This window comes from Amblyomma mixtum, chromosome 3 (genome assembly GCF_055824585.1).
Source record: "Amblyomma mixtum isolate Tamu chromosome 3, ASM5582458v1, whole genome shotgun sequence".
NCBI classification, from domain to species: Eukaryota; Metazoa; Arthropoda; class Arachnida; order Ixodida; family Ixodidae; genus Amblyomma; species Amblyomma mixtum.
This window is the reverse complement of record NC_143014.1, coordinates 225,735,652-225,758,094: the sequence shown is the minus strand read 5'-3', so window position 1 is coordinate 225,758,094 and position 22,443 is coordinate 225,735,652. Positions and strand designations below refer to the sequence as shown.

Sequence of the window (22,443 nt, the reverse complement as noted above, 5' to 3'; positions counted from 1 at the left end):
TGCTCTACACAATAATCCAATATCTAAGCTCTGATATCAGAGTTAATAACCACACTAAATCTGAGCCATGCAATCCTGCCACTTTTTTTGAACTTTTCAAGCTGCTGAAGGGCACTGTGCACTTTTGGGTGGACTGAGGTTATCCTCCGGGACAACTGCCGGCTCCTTTCCTCTGGGTTCATCCCCACCAATTGCCTGAAAAGGAAACAACACTTTTAGAAGCTAGATCATCCTGCTTAGACCGGCAGAATTTTAGGGCTAGTCTAAATGCATAACTGCCGTTAGGTTGAGTTTGATTCCCAACAGTCCAATGCTCTCTTAGCGCCACTTCTGTGGAAATAACGGCACATATTAACATCATTTACATGGTTATACTAGCTTTTCAAGCAAAACAAAGCAACACAAAGCAATAAAAGCACACAGAGTAAGGTATGCTGTGATGCCAAGAGAGCAAATGACTCCAGTATTAAGCAGGCAACAGTAACTTGTTCCAGACACTGCAGTTACTCAGTGCATTCTGATTTGGAATTCTTTATACAACCAATTTCTGTCCCGAGAGATATGCCTTGTGCATAAGCCACAGCGCAGTTACTGCCATATGCCTCAGCTTCTAATTTTGGCAAAAAATTTTGAATTCTGTGACTTGCAAATGAAGAATCTGCAATATTCTGGAGGAAGGCTCCCCCACATTCACGTACACAGCCTCACACACAGCAATGGCTCGCATGCCATCGCTTCCTGTCTTAATGCTTCGCGGCCCGTACAGTACAGTTCTGTGCATATTCAGCATTTTGTCGCTTCCCTACTACTCAAGGCTCTTTCAGTCCCTTCTCTTCTTTCTCAGTAGTCCGCACAGTTTTCTTTCCGCGTTTCTGGTCATCAAAAAGTTTGCTTTCCCTCACAGCTCATGAGCATGTCGTGTGAGCTCGCTGCGGGTGTATCAAAGTGAGAAAAAAAATTGCGCTCTATTCATACCTTGGCTCCAATATAACGCGAGGTGCTTTCTGAAGCATACGATTTTGAAAAAGAAACTCGTTCTAGATTCATGCATTATATGGTAGCGCTGCTTTTGGCAGGTGCCCGTCTGTAAATTTCTCATAGAAATATGTGAGAGTGTTGCTGCCAAGCCGCAGCACTTGTGCTGGCTTGCATGAGCAGAAGAGTAGCAAACATATCAAGGCATCAGCAGAACTTTGTTCATTACCAGGTTGTACCCTTCCTAAAAATTCACATGAACAACAATCACATTCCTATCGTTAAGTCATTGTACTGCTTTCTACAGACACATTATCGTCCAAAAAAAGATAATGTGGCTGATAGCACATCACTGCACAAAAATGCTGAAATCATAGGTTTTTGTCAGCTAGGGATGTTACACATGACTAGAGAATACAGCCAAGCTCTGATTTTATTACTCAGTCAAATGATTGAAAGAGCTGAAGAAAATTATTAACCGAGCCATACTCGCATAAAAGCTAGCCTTCAAGACTTCTATAAAGCCATGAAGAACAGCCCAAAAGAACAATACATAGGAAGTAGACAGGTTGAGTGCACGTGTGTGTATGTCGTCCTTTAGCACAACTCTTCGTGGTTTTGGAGAATAGAAAGAGACTAGCATCTTTCACAGGGCTTAGTTTGCAACTACAGCACATTCAATTGCAACTCATCTCTGGAGGAGGGCTCAAGGATGTTTAGCATATGAAAATAAATATTCTTTACTAGCTGCCTTGTTAGAATGAAGCTTAATTAAATCCTGCCTACTATTCTCCTGGCCTTCCCTGAAACAGCAGGGTTCACCAAGGATTTCTTGCATTTCATGCGTTCATATTTCTTATTTCTTTGATACAACAGCAGTTTCCAAGCAGCAGAATTTTATTGGCCCAAGCAAGGCAAATCATCAGTGGCCAATGCTTCCATGATTGGCAAAATGCTGGACACCAATCGAAATTTGTGCTTGGATGTGGTCACAAGCCAACCATTGGCCAATGTAAGGAAGGCCAAGCATGGACAATCATTGGAAATGCCCTGGGCCATCATAGGGCCTGTACTCTAACACCATGTTGAATCCAAGCAGTTTCTTTGCTTGTAGGCCAATCATGTTGGCCAATTAATATTCTAGCTTTTTCCTAGCACCTTGTTTTTTCAGCACCTGTAGCTGCTTCTAGCCCTCCCTGGTCCATTCTGTGAGGTATTCTGCAAGCAGTTTGGGGCCACCACTTGACAAACATCTGAAACATATACAATCCCTTCTAGGAGATGATGGTCTCAAAAAACACCATTATCGCCACTTGGCAGCATGGTGTAAAATGCAACAGTACAGCAGCTGATTGCATTGCTGTAAAAGACTTCTGCAAAGAAAGGTGCAAAGTACTATATTGGACCAGGCATCTAAAAATTGCACATTTTTGAAAATCTGCCAAAGTCTGTACGCATCTTTTTTGCTCCCCATTTACAGCAATATTCAAATGTGGTGAGGCACCGTGAATTCAATAACTGTTGGAACACTTTGCAAATGCATCTTTTTATGCTGTTAATCTTATCTACAGTTGCATATTTTATTCTCACTGCTGCACTGAATGAGAGAAATCTGCAGTGACTTGGGCAAACAGCAACATAAATCACGAGGTCATCTCGATGAAGGATGTTTTTCAGATAAACTGGAAAAAAACAGCCCGGAAAATGCTGTAGTAAAAATTTCTGCCATATAAAATTAACAAACCTTGGGTTCAAAAGGGACTAACAACACCAAAAGGCAGAAAAAAACCATTGTTCATTGAACAGCCCTGTACTCAGGCAGTAGATATCGATGTTCCAGAAGCAAGCAGACTTGCTGCAATGCTCCATGAACGAGTGAGGCATAACCACCTAGTCCTAGATTTGCAATTGATTAGCTTGTATAGCTGCAATAATGTTCCCATGATTTATGTTCTGCACATCTATCCGGAATATTGTTTTGTACTCTACAGAAGACAGATGAGCACTACTAAATACACAGCCAAAATCAGGTAGTACGTTTACTTCATGCATTTATTTGTATACACAGAATATTTAAGTGCTGGATGCAGCCATTAAGGCTGCATGACGCCTTGCAGTCCAACCCCCTTCCTGGTCCCCCGCGAACATCAGCCACCTCTTTGTGGCATCTGCGACACATGCTTCTGTGGTGTCAAACAATCTGCGTGTTGCACCTGCCAAAACAGAGTACATGCACACCAATGCCATAAAATTAACAAATACGCACACCAAAACAAGTCAGCAATAAATGAACTTTCAGAAGAAACAGACACTGCAAATTGTATGAAATGCTTCACTAAAGAAAAAGCTAAGAACACAAACTGTGGCTGCAGGACAAGCTGAACTGTTATTGTTCATGTAAAGCACTGAAAGAAAAATCAGGGTGTCAGTACAGGCCTCTGCATAAAATTTAGTTGTGATGCTGTATAAACTCATGAAAGGGGTGCACTTTTTTTTAATTTGGGCTGTGAATTTGGAAGGTGTGGTCCATACATGAATTTAAAAAAAATAACGTATAACCATGTTTTTTAACTATGTAGTTCAAAACGAGGGGCACCCCATTTATGGCTGCAGCCCTTATACGAGATTATATGGTAATTAGAATTCCATGGGGTTGGATTTGCTGGTGCTATATATACACACCGTGCCTTTACCACCGCATTAAGCATTGCAGCCATTATCGCAAGGGATGAGTGCATGTGCTGTACATTCTGAAAAATTTGCTGTCAATGCACGCTCTAAATGTCTGCACCACCATGTACTTCGACATTTCTGGTAAAGCTAGGAGGCTCTGCATACACAATAATTTGTCTTTTACTAATTAATGCCACTAAACCAATAAGGAGGTATTTCAACATGGAGATACATTTGCTGTCACAACACTGAAACTGATATCTGAAGTAGGTTAGCCAGCATGTTGCAGAAATGGAAATGAAAGAAGAGTTCGAAAAGCCTCAACACACAACTGCTACATCTTCAGAGCCTTTTTCCACTTCATTCTTCTGTCAACATTATGTCGAAGTACAACACATTTATGCACCTGCCATGAAAATTAGAAATAAAAATAATATTGATTGCAACCCATTTCCAAATTTTTTTGAGAAATTTTATCAGAGTATGCATGAAATTTACATTATTTCCAGACTCAGCTGTTGGGTCGAAAGTTCTAAGGCTCACTTTCAATGCAAAATTCAGCAATACCTTTGGCAGCATGCAGTGCTGGATGTTTGAGACTTGTCGTTTTGTCTCTACACTGGCAGCATCTACCGTTTGATCAAGGTATATAATCTTGTTTCAAGCGCATTCATCCTCTACACCCCCGCCACACAGTAGCTGGTTCTGGCCTCACATTGACGTGCAGCGTTCCAAGCAGTACACTTCCTCTCTGCTGCATGCATTGCTGCCTGGGAGTGATATTTCTGCTCGATTCCAGTTTTGGCTACGTGACGAGCTAAGTCTTCGCGAACTAAGCACTTTCATTTGTGACCTTATGCTCACCGAAACACTCATATAGTCTAGAGAGCCCTGTACCTGCATGGAGCCTTAAGTAGTGACTGCAGGGTTTTCCCAGTGGTAGAGACGGAAAGGCTCACACTTGCACATGCCTGACCTTCTCTCCACGCCTTCCTTTGTGCCTATCCCTTACCTACGCTCAATGTTGATGACTGGCTAAGCCTAACTGAGGTTTGGTTTATGGGGTTTAACGTCCCAAAGCGACTAAGGTTATGAGAGAAGCCGTAGTGGAGGGCTCCGGAAATTTCGACCACCTGGAGTTCTTTAACGTGCACTGACATCGCACAGTACACGGGCCTCTAGAATTTCTCCTCCAAAAAAATTCAACCGCTGCGGCCGGGACCAAACCCACGTCTTTCGGGTCAGCAGCCGAGCAGCCTAACTGAGGAATGCTGCACATAGCTCTTAAGGTAGTAGTACCTAGTAGTAGTTGGGCTGTTCACTCCCACCACTGCACACTATTCCAGTTTATGGACGGCATTGCTTACCAAGAAGCAGGCTCAGAATGTTTCTGAGGCTCTTAAAGCTATGCTTTAGGCCCCTCGAGCCTGCCCAGCTGCACTGCAGGGCAACAGGCTTGCTTACTGTTGCCTTCAAAATTCGCTGCACAGCACCCTTTGCATCTGTGCCCCCTTTTAATGCAAAATATGAGACCTGGAAAAAGAAAAAGGCTGCACTGAAGTTCAAGCACATTACGCTCATGTAGATGTGCTGGCCCTGCCAAGTGCCTCAACCGCAGAAAGGGTTATGTGCATAGATTTTTCTAAGTTCACACTGTTGAAATGCATGCGTGTTTAGTCTATCTTCAGGTACAGCTCTGGTATACCAATTAAAGGACTATAGACACCAAATTTTTGCTTGAGTGTTTGCTTTCAGCTGATACCTTAGACCTTAATATACATGGATCAGCACGTGTATTCACATATACGACCATTATATAAATTGTAATTGCATTTCTTCTCGATTATGTTTTGGTTTCACAACCAAATGATGGCTGTGAAATGTATTTGGCCGTCAGGTCACATGAGGTGTGAAAAAAGTGGCAATATAACTACAGTCGAACCTCGATGTAACGAACCTCAATGTAACGAAATTCGCGATGTAACGCATTTTTTTCATTTCCCAATCACTTCCCCATTGAAAACCATGTATTTTTTTTTCGCGATTTAACGAAGTAATATTGCTCCGCACTTTCGATGTAACGAAGTCCTTGCGCATCGCATGCATGTGCCAGGAGCTACCTTGACAATCGAATGAGAGCTAAAAGTTTAGCCGAGACGAAACGCAGTTTGTATTTGCCCTTTTACGCGCCAATTTTGCCGGCAGTGTGGGAATCTGCGAGAACGTACCGCCGCGCCATCTGTCGTGCGGATACAAAGCCCGCGGCATGGAAGTTTCAAGACGCGCCGCGCCATGACGCCACTGGCGAGCTGTAGACTCTGAACGTGAAAGCGCAAACCGGAATTTTCTTGCAGCGTCCGTTCGTTTTTTTTTTTTGCGTGCGATGTCCTCGTAGACAACAACAAAAAAAGTCTTCAGTGTTGACAAACTCGTGGAGCTACTGTGGTCGTACCTTTAAAACGGGTGAGCGGCGAAAAAAAAAAAACGTGCCCTGGCAGAGGAGGCGAGTGGCGAAGGGGGTAGAGGGGAGGCGTGGCGTGGGAGGCGCGCGGTGCATTCTGGGTGGGCGGCTTCGGCGCGGCCCGCGCGAAATGCAGCACGCATCAGAGAAAAATAAAGAAAATGTTCGCATCGCTCACGCCGGCGCGGTGGGATTGTGCACACGGCGCGGTTATACTCTGACGTAGCGCGAGCGCGCGTGCGCGCGCGGCACGGCGGCACGGCGACGTGCCGCGCGGAGTGCAGCCGGCTGCATTCCGCGCCGGGTGCCGTCAGAGCGCGCCGGTAGCCGCCGAACACACTGGCGATCGGGCGCCGCTGTTTTGCGGACGTGACGTCGCCGTGCCGCGCGCGCACGCGCGCTCGCGCTACGTCGGAGTATAACCGCGCCGCGTGCACAATCCCACCGCGCCGGCGTGAGCGATGCGAACATTTTTCTTTGTTTCTCTGATGCGTCCCCGGCTGCAAATATTCAATGCTGATGATGATGATACCAGTAGCGACATCTTGTGGCGGCTTTCAGTACTAGGCGCTGCGCTCGTTCTTTTGCTATGCGCACACGGAGAAAAATGATGCCGTCGCGGTGTTTGCTATTACTCATTATGCTCCTGATGTAGAAAAAAACATCCGGTGCCCTTGTTAGCGATACTATTACTCGATTTTCTTGCGTATTTCCTCAATAAGTGATTTACAAGTTCCCATCAACAAGCAGTGTTCCAACCAGTTTTACTTTATTTTGACAGCTGAAACATGGGAACCTCGACGTAACGAAATTCGCGATGTAACGAAATTTTCGGCTGCAAGTAGGACTTCGTTATATCGAGGTTCAACTGCTGATATGCCATTTGTTCTCGTCCCAGCTCTCGAAGCAGACTGGTTTAGGTGTTGTAGTCGATTAAAACTATGTATCAGCGTTAATATTGCAGGTTTCTTCTTCATGCCTCGAGCAACCTAAAAGTCCACCACACATCACAGCCATCGTTCAATTGATGAAACCAAAATAGCATGAGAGCATGAGAAACCAAAATATACCATTCATGTATTTTAACGTCTAACGCATCATTTGAAAGAAGAAAACGCAACTAAAATGAGGTGGCTATAGTCTTTTAACAATACTTGAAACAAATAGCTGAGGTTTGTATAATAAACTGTCTACAGCCACGAACAAGCTTTCCTTAGCTTCAATTTTTTCCCCTGAAATTTAATTAGTGCTCACATTGCCTCCGACATAAAAGCTCTTTGCGGAGTTGGGTTCCTACATGAATATATATACGCTAGATCTCTCAAGTAAAATGCTCTAAAGGACTAACTACATACCAAAGACTGCATGTGCTGCTCATCTTGCAGATAAGCGTCAAAAGAAATTAGTGCCTCCAGCGACACTACCGGCAAACCAGGGCAGTCTGCTGGCAGCCTCAGAGCAGCTTGAACTGATCTGCTGCGTTGCTCTTTACGCAGGTCATTTACCGTCACGAGGACGTCTGCAAGTTTTTTCATAATTTCTTTTTCAAAGCATAGAAAGTGTAAAGGAGAGACATGTTTAAGCACTTCTCTTTTTAAGATCATCTCTGAGCAACGTAACTAATGAAAACTAATCTGTCGACACTTCACATCTCGAGCATTGTCATTGCTGCGATTCGCATTGCTACCACTGAATTTCACTCAGTGTAGTTGTGAACTTCTAAACACGCTGTGCCATACGACTACCCTCTCAATAAGCCATGCAAGCTACTCAGAGCTGTCATCACCGCATTTTGCATGTACAGCCAATATATCTTTGACAGCATTGCGACATGATTTATTCCAGTTAAACAGGGCTGTTCATGAAGTTTTTTTTTTTCTGGAAAGATTGAAGAGGTATTAGGTGATACAACATTTCCTGTAACTTTGGAAAATGAACTCGAGATCCGTCATCTTTATCAGGAACACAAAACAAATCGAAACCATTAAACCACGACACAGATGCATTTATATTATGATTTAACTGTAAATTGAAATATATGCTTGCTGTTCTTACAGATCTGACGTCGGTGAAGCTTTTGAACTGCGTCCAAAATTGCCTGCAATGTCGCGGGTTGGCTTGCTTCCACTGCAAATAAAACAGTATCCTAGTGTAAGCATTATTCTTGTCCCACAAAATTCTCACATAATGAAAGGGCCCTTTGATCACTTTCTCATCGAAATCTTGTCATGCTATGGTTGTTGCGAGGCAACACCCAAGAAATGCACTCCCATCAAAATTTGCCAAACTTCTCGGCCCTGCCATTGAATACGCACATTGTCAGCCCATGAAAGAAGCCAATGGTCATTGAAACAAAGTAAAGCATACGGGAAGTTTTGTCTTTCCATTGTTGTGTTCATCAGTCTACAACTAGTTGTGCAATTTTCCTTTACATAGAAAAGATTTCAACAAAACAGAGGAGAAGGCAATCACTTCTCCAGCCTTCTACTTTTATGCATATCTTGACAACTACTGCAGCGACAGGCAGAGCACCGTACGAGATATGCTGAGGTCATAGGTTCAGATCTCACCAGCATTATGTGGTTTTCTTCTGCTCTTTGCTCCATATATCTCCCAACTTTGAAATGGTTATGCTAATAATTTCTCACCAATTGAAACCATCATAAAATTGGCCCCCTATGCTTCTCTCGGTTTCAAACACTCCAGTACCCTTGTCTGCTAGCAGCCCTCTCTATGTACAACTGAGGTTAAGCTTCTCAAAGTCTGCTTGGTTACTCACTGGAATAGAGATTGCTAAATAGAGATTTCATGAATACTGAGGTATGGGTTTAGAATGCCAAGACAAACAGGTTAATCACAGTGAACATAATTTTTTTATAGATTAAGCAATTTGTCATTCTTTAAAATAACAGTAGCCTAACATACTTTGCTGTGGTGCTGCTGTTTCTGCTGCTGGTGGTGGAGACACCGCAGGCAGCTGCTGACCTAGGGTTGCTGACAGCCGAGGTATTGCAGCCTCGCTGGTCTCCATCCTGGACACTGGAACCGGGAGGAGTTCTGGTTCCCTGCAGGCTGTTACAAAATACAACAACTACATGCAATGCTTTCCATGAGAGCTGCTCGTAATAATCCTGTCAGCTCCATACGAATTTAAAGTGTTGATATTCAAGTACTATAGATCACAGTCAAGGAAGCAGTGAATGGACTTCTCATGGTTCCCCTATTAGCACCTATGTATGTCTTTTAAAAGTCGGTACAGAAACAACAGGTAAACTTTGGCATAAAACTATTCTTACAGTTTAAATTAAAGTATGATTCACCCACTGAATGCACAGTTTTTACTTGTTATATTCACGGTGCATTTTAAATCTGGTTGCCAATTTCTAGTAGCCCTCCCTACCTGTCAGTTCACGACAATGAGCCTGCGACTGGGTTGGCATTGGGCTCAACGGCTGCCGCACATGTGGTCTCGCAGAAGGTGGCGGTGGCAGCCTGCGAATTGTTTTTCATATATAAGAAGGCCTAGGGGAGTGAAATACTGAGAATTTCTGAAAATTAAACAATAAACGCAGCAAACATGCATGCCGGAAAACTGCAAGAATAACATGGGCAAAAAGTAGTGAACAGTTCAAGTCAGCTCTTGAATATACCAATGAGAATGAAGACACTACTAGGGGTTGGGTACCTTTTAGCTGGTGTGGCGGCTCCACCACCAGGCCCTCTTCATCTGAGCTTGACAGCAAGCGCCGCTTCCGAACTTTGCGAGATTGCCTCTCATGATCAGTGTCAAGAGTCGAGGTTTGATGTCTTTTCGGCATCAGTCAGTCTGTCCAGTGCCTCCTTGAGGGTATCTAAACGGGCGTGCAAACCTAAGTCAGCAGTTAATATTATTTCGCTAAGAATAAACATTACCTTTCGTGGCGACGACTCTAACTTCATGGAGGCTCCATTTTTCATCAATAAGCTTCCTTGAGGTCATTGCCTTGATGGCATCCAATTTTGTTTTAGCCGGAGGCCAATAAGCAAATGCTGATGTTGCATCATTCAAAAGCCATGACGATGGAACAACATATGTGCTCTTGTCACATAAAAACTCAACCAAATGATACCTGGGGGGGAAACCGAATTAATATTAGATATAACAAAATTGAGAAAAGCTGCAATTTTTCTTTGCACGCAAGTTTTCGTTACATCCAGTTTTCATGTGAAATCCTGGAAGGACTGTGCAGAAGAGAAACCAGAACAAAAAGATTAGATGAAATGGCTCGGCAAATGTTCACAGTAAACCCCCGTTACTCGGAAGTCTGAAACATGGAGACAATTCGTGATTACATTGACAGGAGACGTTTAAATGGAGACCCTGGTCTTTAAAAAAAAAATTTGATTAATGAAGTCAGGTATGCAATCTTCACGGAACATTTATTTTGCCACGCTGATTCGAAATATGTAAAGTATGTAAAACAAGCCCTTGTGCACTTATGCAATATGTTAAGTTAATTTTTGGAGCTTTCAGAAAAGTTTGCAGTAGGGAGCTTGCTAAATGTGCGCCATTGGTTTGCCTTGACATCAAGGAATGAAATAAGGGTAAAATTATCCTGCTGTCTATCATAGAACTTGAGTTAAGGTTTCTAAGTTGCCAGTCCAGAAACCAGTATACCAACTTTCCTTGCCATTCCTGAAGCGGCAACTTCAAATCTCCATAACTCAACTTCTATAACAGACAGGATGATAATTTTGCCCTTACTGCACTCCTTAATGTCAAGACAAACCAATGTCATGCATTTCAGCACGTTCCTTGCAGGGAAATTTTTTTTAAACGGCCTCTCCAAATGACTTGCATAACACATTGCACAAGCACACAAGGACTTCTTTCACATGAAACTAAATTACATATTTAGAATCAGCACACAAAAATACATGTACCTTGAAAATTTCATAACTTTGAGTTCATTAATAAAAAAATTTTTTTTCAAAGACTAGGGTCCTCCTTTAGCTGTAGAAAATATGGCACAAGCTGGCTCAAAACATATGAAAAAGTGGAAAGAAAGCTAGCCTCTTTCCAAATGTGAGGACCATACCCTTGCAGGCTATGTCAGAAGACGCATAAGGTAAGAGCTGCTGACAAAGCCCACGACCAGAATAACAAGAAACGGTGGAAGAATTGCATGGGTGGTTGTACAGGCTTTCAACATGCTCAAGCTCTTCACCTATAACAATAACCTCAGATTCACACTGCAAAAAGTTACAGATGCCTATGATACGACCATCTTTCAAGAGTGCAAATCTCTCAGGCCCTGCAGTCGTTAAATCTGAATTAGCAAAGCTTGCCTTTCGGAACTGTGCTTGACACTGAATTCCACAAGTCGGGCCATCAGAATGACAAGATGACAGAACTATTCGGCAGGTTTTGGTTGTGATGGCTGCTGGCAACTTCGTAGGGGAGAGGCTGTGAATTTCCTCAACCCATTTGACATGCTGTTCAAGAGGCTTTCTGCCTGTCTGCACAAGTCGCTTTACCTTTTGCAGGTAATTTTCAAAAGGGAAGGCACTAAATGTGTGCAGTGGACCAAAATGCAGGCTATCGCTAGGCAAATAGACCAGGTTTTGAATACTGTACACAGGAAACTCATTGCCATACAGTGAGATTCCACATTCCACAAAATAGTGCATTAACTGTTCTGCATACTGAACACGACACCGTAGAGAGGGACACACGAGGAGAGCCACCGCTACATGAAGGGTCAAAAAGTGCTCATACAGCTCTGCAGGCAGAATGTCTTTCAGCACAAGTGGGCCAGCATAGAGAACAAAAAAACGAAATTCTGTAGCTTTCCACCGGTTAACTTCATCTACACCTCGACATTTTCTGGGGAAGTCTTTTGGAATTTCACACCTCAGTGCATGAAGGTGAGCAGATAACCTACTCACGCGAGCTGAATTCAATCGCACAGACAGGTCTCCTTTCAGCCAAATTAGCATCAGTCTTCTTGTGACACCTAAACATACAAGATGCATATCATCAAGCGGAAAAGCTGTTACCATTCCCACTTCAAGTGCCACAAAAGGAGAGGGGCCTTTGTGGTGGTCTTCGTCTTCCTGCTGTGCAAAGGCAGAGTCAGTACGATGAGGTGCCCTAGTGTTTGGAAACGTCATGCGCCCACGAAAAACACCCTCCGACGGGCACTTCTCACACCCTGACCTAGCATTGTGAGCTTTAGTTGCCTTCAGAAATGCTCCGGCAGGGGCATCACATATAAATGCTCTCAGCAAGACATTATAGTGCATGCTGCTGTGCCATATTCCTGTGCTGAGGACCTCGGACAGTTCCTCCACGAATGGCTGGACAAATTCATTCAGCAGAGGCTTACTGATGCCACAAAATGCCCCAACCAAACAAACGCTCTCATCCCTGCGGTGTAGCGGATGATGCAACTCCACAAGAATGCACCAAAACTCCTTTCCACTGCTTTTGAACAGTGGAAGGCCATCAACATTAAAGCTGATTTGGCAAGCAACACTCGGTAGTGGCGGCATTCGGTCGAGTAGAGTGGATATGCTCCTTTTCAAGCCGAAATGAAAGTACTGCCCATTGCTCAAACAATCTATGTCTACAACGGATGGCGTGGCAAGAAGTGCCCGTGCAGAGCCTGGCAACTGTGGCAATTTAGATTTTAGAATTTGCAGCAGGCTGTCAATGCTTGAATGCGTTATGTTGTTCTCTACAGCCCACCTCCTCAGAGGAGACAATATCTTCAGGTTGACTGTCAGCGTCGACAGCTACCTCTTCAGGTTGACTGTCAGCGTCGACAGCTACCCCGTTATCATCAGATGAGGACAAACTGTGACCTGGAATATGTGCCTGATCTTGAAAGTTCCGCAGTTCATTGGACACACCTTCTGATACTAGAATTTGAGCTTCCTCTGTGTGCTCTTCTGGCTGTACATGAGATTTGCTAGCAGGACCGTTGTTGGCAAACTTATCAATACGAGATATGCTTGCTTCAGCTTCTGCATTAATTTCCCTCCTTTGCCTTTTCTGTGACAGTTCTGCATCAGAACACCTAATCATATTGCTTCTCGACACTACCTATATGCGATTAGCTAGCTGCTGTGCACCACTACTGAATCTCGAAATTCACCTTTCAGGAGGAGCTGGCTTCCAGTTCTCGAGATTCATCCTGGAAACACAGAAATTTAAAGTGCCACAAAAAATTATAACGCACAATTCTCACAATTATAACGCACACTCTGCACTTCAAATAGTTTACAACATACCACGATTCTGATCAAGACATGGCCAGGTCAGTGTTGACATCCTTCTGGCATTAAAACATTTCAGCAAGACTGACAAGGCAATAGAGTTACAGAAATCTGAAAGCCAGCTTCCTTGCACCAGAAAAGTCCTTCACCATGGGCACTGGTTTTTGGGGAAGAAATTAGGTACATCAGTGAAGAGTTCCACAGTCTGAGAAATGCTGAGTCTCCTTCACGTTCCTGCTTTATGCAGCTATTGCATTTAGGTATTAAGCACAGTTCACCCAAGCTACTGCTTCGCAATGGGGGATAAAACAAAGCTGTGCAGCATTCAGTGGCTCTGCAGTCAAGGCTATGAGGTAAGGGGAGACGGACTGTCTCCATGCCATGGGAAGTGCATGTGCTTGAGGCTCACAACGGAAATCTCTAGCGCGGCTCCAAACTTCTAGCTGCAGGAAGAGCAACACCACCACAGTGAGGTGTTTTTGCTTCGCAGAGAAGCTGACTGCTAATTTCTGCACCCCCCAATATGTAATCAGTTTTATTCTGTTTTGCTACCTCGCTGGCCCTATTTTAATATCCATGCCATACGTACAGAAGCAGCAGCAGTAAATGCTTAGGGCCTTAAGTTTCCTAATGCTATTTTCAGAATTGCTGCTACATGTCCACATTTAATATAATTTTACACAAGTCACAATGATAGTAAACGCTTGCAAGGCAGTCAAAAATTTTACCCGAATATAAACACTGATGAGTGATTTTGGGAATGTTGCTGAAATGCAATATAAAAATTATTCTGCTATTGTTGTTTGACAAATCAAACAGCCATAAACTCGCATGTTAGCATACAAGCTGAGATATCTGTCAGAAGTGCTGGTAAAAATGGCACCCTTCTCATTAAAAATGCAGAAGAGGTATGTCCAATTTGACTGAAAGTTGACCATTTGCTACTTCATTAACCATTAAACATTTGCTACTAAGTTAACTATTTGCTACTGGTTAGAAAGTTCAATTGTTACTACAAAATCATGTGCTGACAAGAGTACACACAGCTCGGGCGAATGAGTTGTGGTGTACTGATCAGTAGGCTGCAAATGGCAGTAATGCTAATGCCATTATATTTATGCGTGTGGCACCGCGCGAATGGCGCTAAAACTTAAGCACTCAGTGGCATTTCATTCGAACGTGTGGCACGGGTATAGCAAGAACTGTAAATGTATGTTTACTCATTTTCAATAACATAGCCATTTGGTGCATATCTGTTTCCACTTGCATCACAAAGCAATTGAGAGAACACGGGATACAATAACAGATGCTTCTATTCATCTTAAAGAACGCAGACCACAACGTCATTTTTGCCAGCGATGTTTGCTCTCGAATCGGCCAATAGCAAGATTTTTTTTTAAATCTGGCACATAAATATGGGGGAAGTGATGGCGCGTATTGCATGCACTCGCAGAAAGAATGAATGAAAGTACATGCGCGCCTAAGTCCGCAAAGCACGTGTAGTCCGGCGCGCCTATCCGAAAAGCACGTGTTGCGAGTCCGGAGTGTAAATGCAGAGGCCCAGAAAACCAATGCGCAGGCCCAGCTTTCAAATTTGTTCACTGGCACACGGTGATATTAATTAATAGTTCTTTATACCTCGTTGGCTTATTTGAAGCGCTGGTGTTAATCTGAAAACATTTTTCACACTACACCACACGTAATTTTTTTTTAGGGCTATCTTTTTACGCCACGGCAACGTTACCCGTAAATTACTGTGCGACCACCGACCTGCAGGTGCTACAGAACTTGTGACCGCGCCTCAACCACGTTTTTTTTTTCTTTCAAGAGTGCTTTCAATTTCGAATGGCAATTCATTCCCGCCAACTGCACAGTGGCGATTGCAAACCTCCGCCAGCCCAGGAGAATGATGATGATCAAAACGTTTATTAAAGCCACAATGCCTTAGTTGACGGGGAAGGCTGATCGGGTCCCTAGTAGTCCGGGACAATGAAAAATAAGTTGGGTGCAGCTTCGAACTGTCTCCAAGCTTAAAATAAGACACATGGCGTACTTGCAGTAGGAAAAATTTTAGGCTTACCTTTATCAACTCCAGAAGACAAGAAGATCTATCCCGAAATGGTACTCCGGGATGTTTCAATCGCCGGAGACACGTTCAGCTCAAATACCCCAAAAGGACTGTCGCAAAACGTTGTCGTAAAACTTCGCAGATCACACAGGCGACAACGAAGCAGGTGCAGAGACGGCACTGCACATTCCGGTGTACCGCGATGACAGAAGTATCACGTGCGGCACACCCGGCGGACGAATACAAAATCATGCTGACAACAAACTTTTCTGCCCAAGTTTATATGCACAGATTGCAATTATATCTATGGAAAATAAGTGGATGTTTTATTTACTTGCAATATTCGCTCAGATACAGATGGTTTCCACATTACGACTGAATTTTTTTAGAACTATTTCTTTTATCGGCGTTCTCGCAGGCCACGCGTCCGTCCGACCAACACGAAGCATGCGCCGGAACACGCCGGTCGTGCGCCGGAATGACGTGCGCGAAAGTGGCGACGAAATAAAAACGATGCACACAGGCGCAGACCCTCACAGCATACATTAATATTAAGGTGAAAGCATTTAATAGCTCATACTGCCGGCCAAGACGAGTCATTACAAGACATGACTAACTAGTCATTAACCATATATGCCATCAGCCATAAAATTAGTCATTAACCAGTCACCGACTAATTAGTGGTAATTAGAAACAACTAATTAGTCATAACTATATGCATTAACCAGTCATAATTAGTCATAACTGGTTAGTCATTAAACAATCATGACTAGTCAGACATGGAATGCCTTTCGCCTCACGCTCTTTAGATCGTCAAAGTGCCCCATGAATTTTTTTTAGCCGGGGTGTGTTATACGAATATTCAGCGAATTCAGAACGGATCGTGCACGGTGGCCAAAGAGTTGCCAAGCAATATGACCAATGGTCGTCCTATTTAATTGCATTCAGCATGGTGCCCAAGTTATCTCCTATCAAGGAAACAGAATCCTGGCCAAGTATGATGGCCACCAAGAGGATTCCAAGACGTGTGCAATGAAAGGCCATCGGACAGTGCTGCTTGGGGCCACCCGAGCATGGCATAAAAAAAACTGTAACAAAAGAATGAAAGCCATGGTTGCATGCACTGGAAAGCACAGCGGACTCCCGATTTCTGACACAAGCCATCCAACTCCTAGCAGCTTCACATATGCTTGAGCCACATAGTTGAGATAAGTAGTTGTGTCATTTCTTTGTCCATGTGCCACAGCGCCGTTTCACCGTAATGTTCGACCTACTCGTCCATCAGTTCGTATTATTAAGGTTGTCAAACCACGCACAAAATGCACATGCACATTTAATCGCAACAATGTCAGATGTTGTGGGAGAGATGCCAGGCTTATGGAGTTTGCATGCAGCTTTTTCTCACGTCTCACTGAGTATAAGGCTACTGCAACAGTCAGAGAGATAGATATGGCAAAAACGTGCCGATACGCAAGAGAAAAATTTATGTGCTTACCTCTGATTGAATTCCAATGTGGCTTGCACTTCTTGACTGTATTTGATGTTGAGACAAAAGTATGCAGCAAAAAGGATCTCCATGGCAGGCAGAAAGCTCAGGCCTTCAAAGCACCTCGCTCCATCAAGCGCCACAATGCATGTAAAATCAAAGACGCTTGTGCCTGAAAAGAAATCTCCTTTAGTGCCAAAAACCGAGTTAGCTTGCTGAAAACTTAGTTTTGCCAAGCTAAGTTTTCTGTGAGCATTGAAAAACCAGTTGAAAGACCGTCTTCAAACCCCCCCCCCCGAACCTCGCTCTATTGCTCATTGTTCACCACCAACCAACGAGATGGCGCCACTGGGGCGATAGTTCACCACCAACAAACGAGATGGCGCCACCGGTGCGATGGCGACCTTGGATGGTCTAGTTTTGAGGCAAGGGAGGCATGCAGCAAGCTAGAGTACCGCGGTCGACTCCAGTTCATGAGCCGCGACCGATGGGCTAGGCGGGTCTTTGAATACCTCGCTGCGACATGCCTACGCACTACATGGGTGAAGCGCCTCCACCGGATACAAGGCAAGTATGGCCTTTTCCAGACACCCATAAATGCCGAATCAGCAACGGCGTGGAAACAGGAGGCAAGGAGACGGGTCCAAGAACTGGAGAATAAGCAGTGGCTGCAGGCGCTCGCTGAAAAACCGACACTGGCTGTGTACCGCGAGTGCAAGAACAGCATCGGACCCGAAAAGATCTTTGACAACGGCCTTGGTAGCACACTGCTGTTTGAGGCCCGGGCCGGAGCGCTGCGGACACTGGTGTACCGCCGTCGCTTCGATGCAACATCAGAAGCACAGGCAGCACTATGCCGAGCGTGTGGCAATGCGGAGGAGACCATCGAGCACCTGGTGATGTCGTGCCAGAGACTCCATCCGATGCCGACAGAGGGCACCACATTCCCTCAGGCGCTCGGCTTTCACGATCCTGCGGTGGACGACGAGGGAGACAACTCCAAGCTCAAGAGCGAGGGTGTGCTGCGAACCAAGCGTCGACTGACTCTTTGGTGGCGCACTGTGTCTAACCGCGCGAAACCGCAGAGTCGAATGTGAACGCGGTCGATGAGCGAACTCCTTGCTCTGAACTTTGCGTTTTTTTTATTTTTTTATTTTTTCTCTCCTTTCTTGTGCGCTTTCACCTCGTTTTTTGTTTGGTCTGGGTGCTCACTTTAGTGGTGCCCGCCCGTTACAAAGGGTACGGCCTCAAGTATCTATCTATCTATCTATCTGGCAGAGCAGTTTAATTTTCTTCATCGTCGCCGCAGACGATGTGAATATCCGACTTATTCTGTTCGAATCAGGTAAGTACCCCAAGCAAACGTGGTATTAAACAATTCTGCCGACCAAATGCCATTTCTATGCGAAATTTGAGCTCGAACAGTGAGCCCGTTTAGCTGAAAGAAGCATTTTACGGGGCGCGTTTATTTCCGCAACAGTCGATAGAGCAGACGACAACGGCAAGAGCTCACCTGCGAAAGTCCAGAGGGAAGCGATGTAGTCTTGGTAAGACACCCACGGTACAACCCACGCTGTCACAATGTGCCACGGAGCAATGTTTCTTCACATGCCGCAAGCTCACTGAAATGCAGAGCTAAGCGCTTGAAACGATGAGCGCGAAGCCTCGGGAAAAGGTTTCGCACTGGCCGTACACCGAAGGAAACGCTGTAGCGGTGCAGCGGGGTGCAGATCTTGCCAAACGGTGACAGAGAAGCGACGGGCAAGGACGACAAAAACTTCTTAAAGGAGCCATTTCGAGACCGGCGAGCTTAATCTGCACGCTTTCCAAGGCGCGCCATAGCAGGCAGTTGGAGATATGAAATCGCTTCGTCTCCCGCAGCATGTCCTGCAGCCACTGTGGCCGGGACCGAAACAAGGCCTGCAAAGTAGCGCTGCAAATGCACCGCACAGTCATCAGCAGAGGGCGCAACAAGACCGTTGCAAAAAAATTACAAAATTCGGCGTGATGTTTTGCTGAAATAATTTACCTATTTTATAAAACGTGGTCATTAAAATATTAATTTTTTTTTGTTGTTTAATATCATTCTCATTTGTGCTTTTGAATTTCATTATAGAAGTGTTTCGGCCGCCCAAAGTGGCTGTGCTGCAGTCGCGCTAGACCGTTTTTGGGCCCAGCCTTCGCCATTCTACATCCACCTTGGTTGTTCTCCCAGCTTCTATCGTTCCGCCAGCTGCACATCGTGAGCTGCTGCCACACTTGCGGAGTGTTTGAAGTGTAGTTCACCGTGTCATCATCGGTGCTGTATCATCTCCTGTGTTGCCAGTGTCATCTCTTGACCGAACTCGGATGTGGCCACATTTCCATCCACAGCAGGAGACCCCTTTGTACGGTGCCCGCTCAACCCTAGACACCACTGCAGACAGCAGGTTGTGCATCCACCTGTCCAAGTGTAGAACCTGTCCACCTTTCTTGTGAGTGTCGTGTTTTGCGCTAACTTTTGTACGTAGAAAGAACAACCCTGCTAATGACATCCCAGCGTCCCACGTCGTGTCTTCGGAGTTGAAGGCCCACACGCTCAAATGTCCACAAAGGCCTGGACCCATGGTCTCAACAGGCCCTGCGCACAACGATCCGCCGCCACCACCGCGCAGCAGGCCTGCGGAACCGACCAGTCTTCCCGCCCTACAGAGAGAGAGAAAAAAAACATTGTAAGAGGAATTGGAGGCACACCCCAGGATCCCCGCACGACCCCACTGCATCCTTGCCAGTTTTCTGGGCTGCGGCGGCCCGCAGACGCCATCCTGAGCATTGCGCAGAGGATCGCCATGCTGGCCGGGGTAGAGCGACGCCGTAAACTGAAAAGGTCGGGGGGAACTGCTTCATTAAAAACAAATTGTTTCTGGGCTACAGTCGTTTATTCAACTGATTCGACGACGCACAATGTCTTCATTCCTGTACACTTAGTTTCTTCCACGCCGACTCGGCTGTGTGTGCCACGTACAATTCTGAGGATGCCATGGAAGGCGCGCGCTGTCATCGCAGCAATGGCGCCACGCGTACCATTGCTGCGAAGTCTTTCGATTTTGGTTCACCGTCGCCGCAGACGATGGGGATTTCCAAATAATTCTGACCGAATCAGGCAAGTACCCCACCTAAATGTGGTATAAAACAAAACTGACCGCCAAATGCAACCTCTGTGCGAAATTTGAGCCCGAACAAACGTGCAGTTAGGCCGAGAGAATTTTTTTTCGATTTTCTCTGATCTACGCAACACGCGGTAGAAAGCATCCTTTCAGGTAGCATGGTTGTTTTTGTATTTTCTTGTGCGAACGTGAAGTAAGCCGAGCCTGCCGGCCGGCCAGCCTGAATGCCAGCAGACGGGATCCCGTCTGCTGGCGTCATAAAAACGTGCTAAAGAGTGTTCTTGACGTAAGTAATAAAGCCTGGGATAGGAAAATGAGAAATATATCATTTTTCTGGGTCACTGGCCAATACCGAGTTGCTGGTAAAAGGGACAACTGTGGCACGAGCGAATTTGTTGCGAGAACCGCCTCGCAGCTGCCTCTGACCCGACGGGGTCCGGCTCGACTGGCGCCCGCTAGCTCCGCTGCTGAGGGCGTAGCGGAAATTCACCACGCTATTATTTTATTGCGAGATAATGCTGTTGACAGAAAAGCGGTGTGAAGAGTAGGCCTTTTATTATAGCGCAGGCGCCTTCCGAGAGCCGGCCGCTGCGGCTTCGACGCGAGACGAGCTATAGGCCTAGCGACGACCACGGCAGCCAGGCAGCAGCAGAGCTCGTCGCCCGGAGCGCCCGCGAGCGGTGCCGTTGCCGTAAGCTCGCCACATAAGTAGGCATGCTTTGTCGCTGCTCGAGTATAGCTGGCAGTCTTTCTGATAACAAGGTGATCTTGTCTTTCCTTGCGATATTTGTATACCAAGCCAAGCAGCGCTCAGGAACTGCTGCACGGCGGCGAAGTGCGACACCGGTTGTGGGTGGATCTTGGGCAGAGCGGCGCAGCAGGAGGCCACGAAGTTCTTTGATGCAAAGTAATAGCCAGCGCCTCTGCTGGGGCTTTTTTTCTAACAAGCTTTGAAATGCTTTTGTGTAAGAAAAGATGCTAGTTTTTTTTCAATTTAATATAAAAGCACACAACAAATTATAAGATATTTTTGCTCACGAACACAATTAGCTTGTTATTAGTTGTTCATCCAATCATAATCGCTCGCCAACTGAAGTCATATCCGCTGCAAAAATGCAAAAGAACACCGCTGTGTGCCGACGCCGTTAGTGCCATGGTTTTGATTCTCGAGCAACTTAAAATATTAAATACAAAAATATGCGTGTTATGACCGGTGGTAATAGCGTCGCCATAACTCAACAATTACAAAAACAATGCACTCAGATTATGGTGCAGGGCCCCTTTAACAATGTAGCTCTCGAATCAGTAGCGTCATACAAGTACCTAGGCATTCATATCGCTTCTAACCTTAGCTGGAACAGTCATGTCGAATTCATTGTCAACAAAGCTAACCGCATGCTAGGCTACTTAAAACGGAACTATCGCTCGGCCCCTTCTAGTACCAAGCTTCTCTTTTAAAAAACGTTAGTTCGTTCGCAACTTGAATACGCATCTTCAGTTTGGGACCCGGGCACTACTGATCTCATTAACCAGCTAGAAATGATTCAAAATAATGCAGCTCGTTTCATCTCTAATTATCACCGCACCGCTAGTGCATCCTCAATGAAATCTAATCTCAATCTGCTACCCCTCACATTTCCTCGAAACCATGCACGGTTATGCCTCTTTCATAAGATATTTTACCATGATGACTTACACGATAAATTGCTCATTCCGCCTTCATATGTATCATCGCGCATTGACAACGCTCACAAGGTTGGCATAAATTCATGCAACACTAAATGTTTCTCCGATTCATACATACCCCGCACATCTAAAGACTGGAACCGCCTTCCCTCTTCCGTTGCAACAATCGATAAATTTTGGTTATTTCAGTCTGCCGTGCGCAATATAGACCATGCGAGTTTTTCTTAACATTGTATAAAACCTACCTCCTTCCTGTGTGTTCATATATTATTTAATTTCACCACTGTGTACACTCAAACGTTATCGCGAATTTCATTGTGTTATATTAAGTGTTAGGGGACTTTGTTTACATCATTTTTTAACCAAACTTAACTGTCACTTACAGTATTACTTGTATGTTCTTGTTGCTGTGCATACTTTTTGTTTCTTTATTGATTAAAACCCACTCCCCTCTGTAATGTTTATACCCTGAGGGTAATAATAAATAAAATAAATAAACTCTGTTATGACATCAAATGTTCTGTATACCATGGTGTATGTGCTGTTTTTATGCTGACGTTACATCAACCGTCATAATAATGTACAGCATATGTGCTGCAACTGAATTAACATGACATGATCTGTTTATACGACTACACCCCATGTTCTGTTCTTATGCTGCACTGTACATTAGACAGCAAAGGTGCTA

The 22,443-nt window shown here is 44.9% G+C and overlaps 2 protein-coding genes across 7 annotated transcripts; both read right to left on the bottom strand.

The window, feature by feature from the left end:
* Positions 1–1,854: 1,854 nt before the first annotated feature.
* On the bottom strand, positions 1,855–9,628 carry LOC149353886 (uncharacterized). Of its 2 annotated transcripts, none has more exons than XM_089582962.1 (6): positions 9,510–9,628; positions 9,035–9,174; positions 8,165–8,236; positions 7,465–7,628; positions 5,016–5,181; positions 1,855–3,188 (listed from the first exon to the last, which is right to left on the bottom strand). In XM_089582962.1, the coding sequence occupies exons 2-6, from the start codon at positions 9,138–9,140 to the stop codon at positions 3,049–3,051; spliced, it is 648 nt and encodes a 215-aa protein (XP_089439088.1). In that variant the 5' UTR covers positions 9,141–9,174; positions 9,510–9,628; the 3' UTR covers positions 1,855–3,048. The 2 variants fall into 2 exon arrangements, with proteins under 2 accessions (XP_089439088.1, XP_089439087.1); XM_089582961.1 differs by having other exon boundaries at positions 9,035–9,181; positions 9,510–9,607.
* LOC149353885 (uncharacterized) lies at positions 9,510–20,616 on the bottom strand. 5 transcript variants are annotated; one of them, XM_089582960.1, is made up of 5 exons: positions 17,817–20,616; positions 16,933–17,095; positions 10,022–10,218; positions 9,795–9,960; positions 9,510–9,601 (listed from the first exon to the last, which is right to left on the bottom strand). In XM_089582960.1, exons 1-4 carry the CDS (start codon positions 17,866–17,868, stop codon positions 9,896–9,898), a joined length of 477 nt encoding a protein of 158 aa, XP_089439086.1. In that variant the 5' UTR covers positions 17,869–20,616; the 3' UTR covers positions 9,510–9,601; positions 9,795–9,895. The 5 variants fall into 5 exon arrangements, 4 of the variants coding, with proteins under 4 accessions (XP_089439086.1, XP_089439084.1, XP_089439085.1 ...); XR_016291123.1 differs by lacking the exons at positions 9,510–9,601; positions 9,795–9,960 and having other exon boundaries at positions 10,092–10,218; positions 15,450–17,095; positions 18,437–20,616; XM_089582958.1 differs by lacking the exons at positions 9,510–9,601; positions 9,795–9,960; positions 10,022–10,218 and adding an exon at positions 10,746–13,287 and having other exon boundaries at positions 15,450–17,095; positions 18,437–20,616.
* Positions 20,617–22,443: the final 1,827 nt, after the last annotated feature.

Coding starts and splice junctions, on each gene's coding strand:
- LOC149353885 (XM_089582957.1), bottom strand. CDS start 12,643: ATGCCGCCACTACCGAGTGTTGCTTGCCAAATCAGCTTTAATGTTGAT.
- LOC149353886 (XM_089582961.1), bottom strand. CDS start 9,549: ATGCCAACCCAGTCGCAGGCTCATTGTCGTGAACTGACAG. Junction 9,182..9,509: donor TCATTGTCGTGAACTGACAG/GTAGGGAGGGCT, acceptor ATTTTGTAACAG/CCTGCAGGGAACCAGAACTC. Junction 8,237..9,034: donor AACAGCAGCACCACAGCAAA/GTATGTTAGGCT, acceptor TTTTATTTGCAG/TGGAAGCAAGCCAACCCGCG.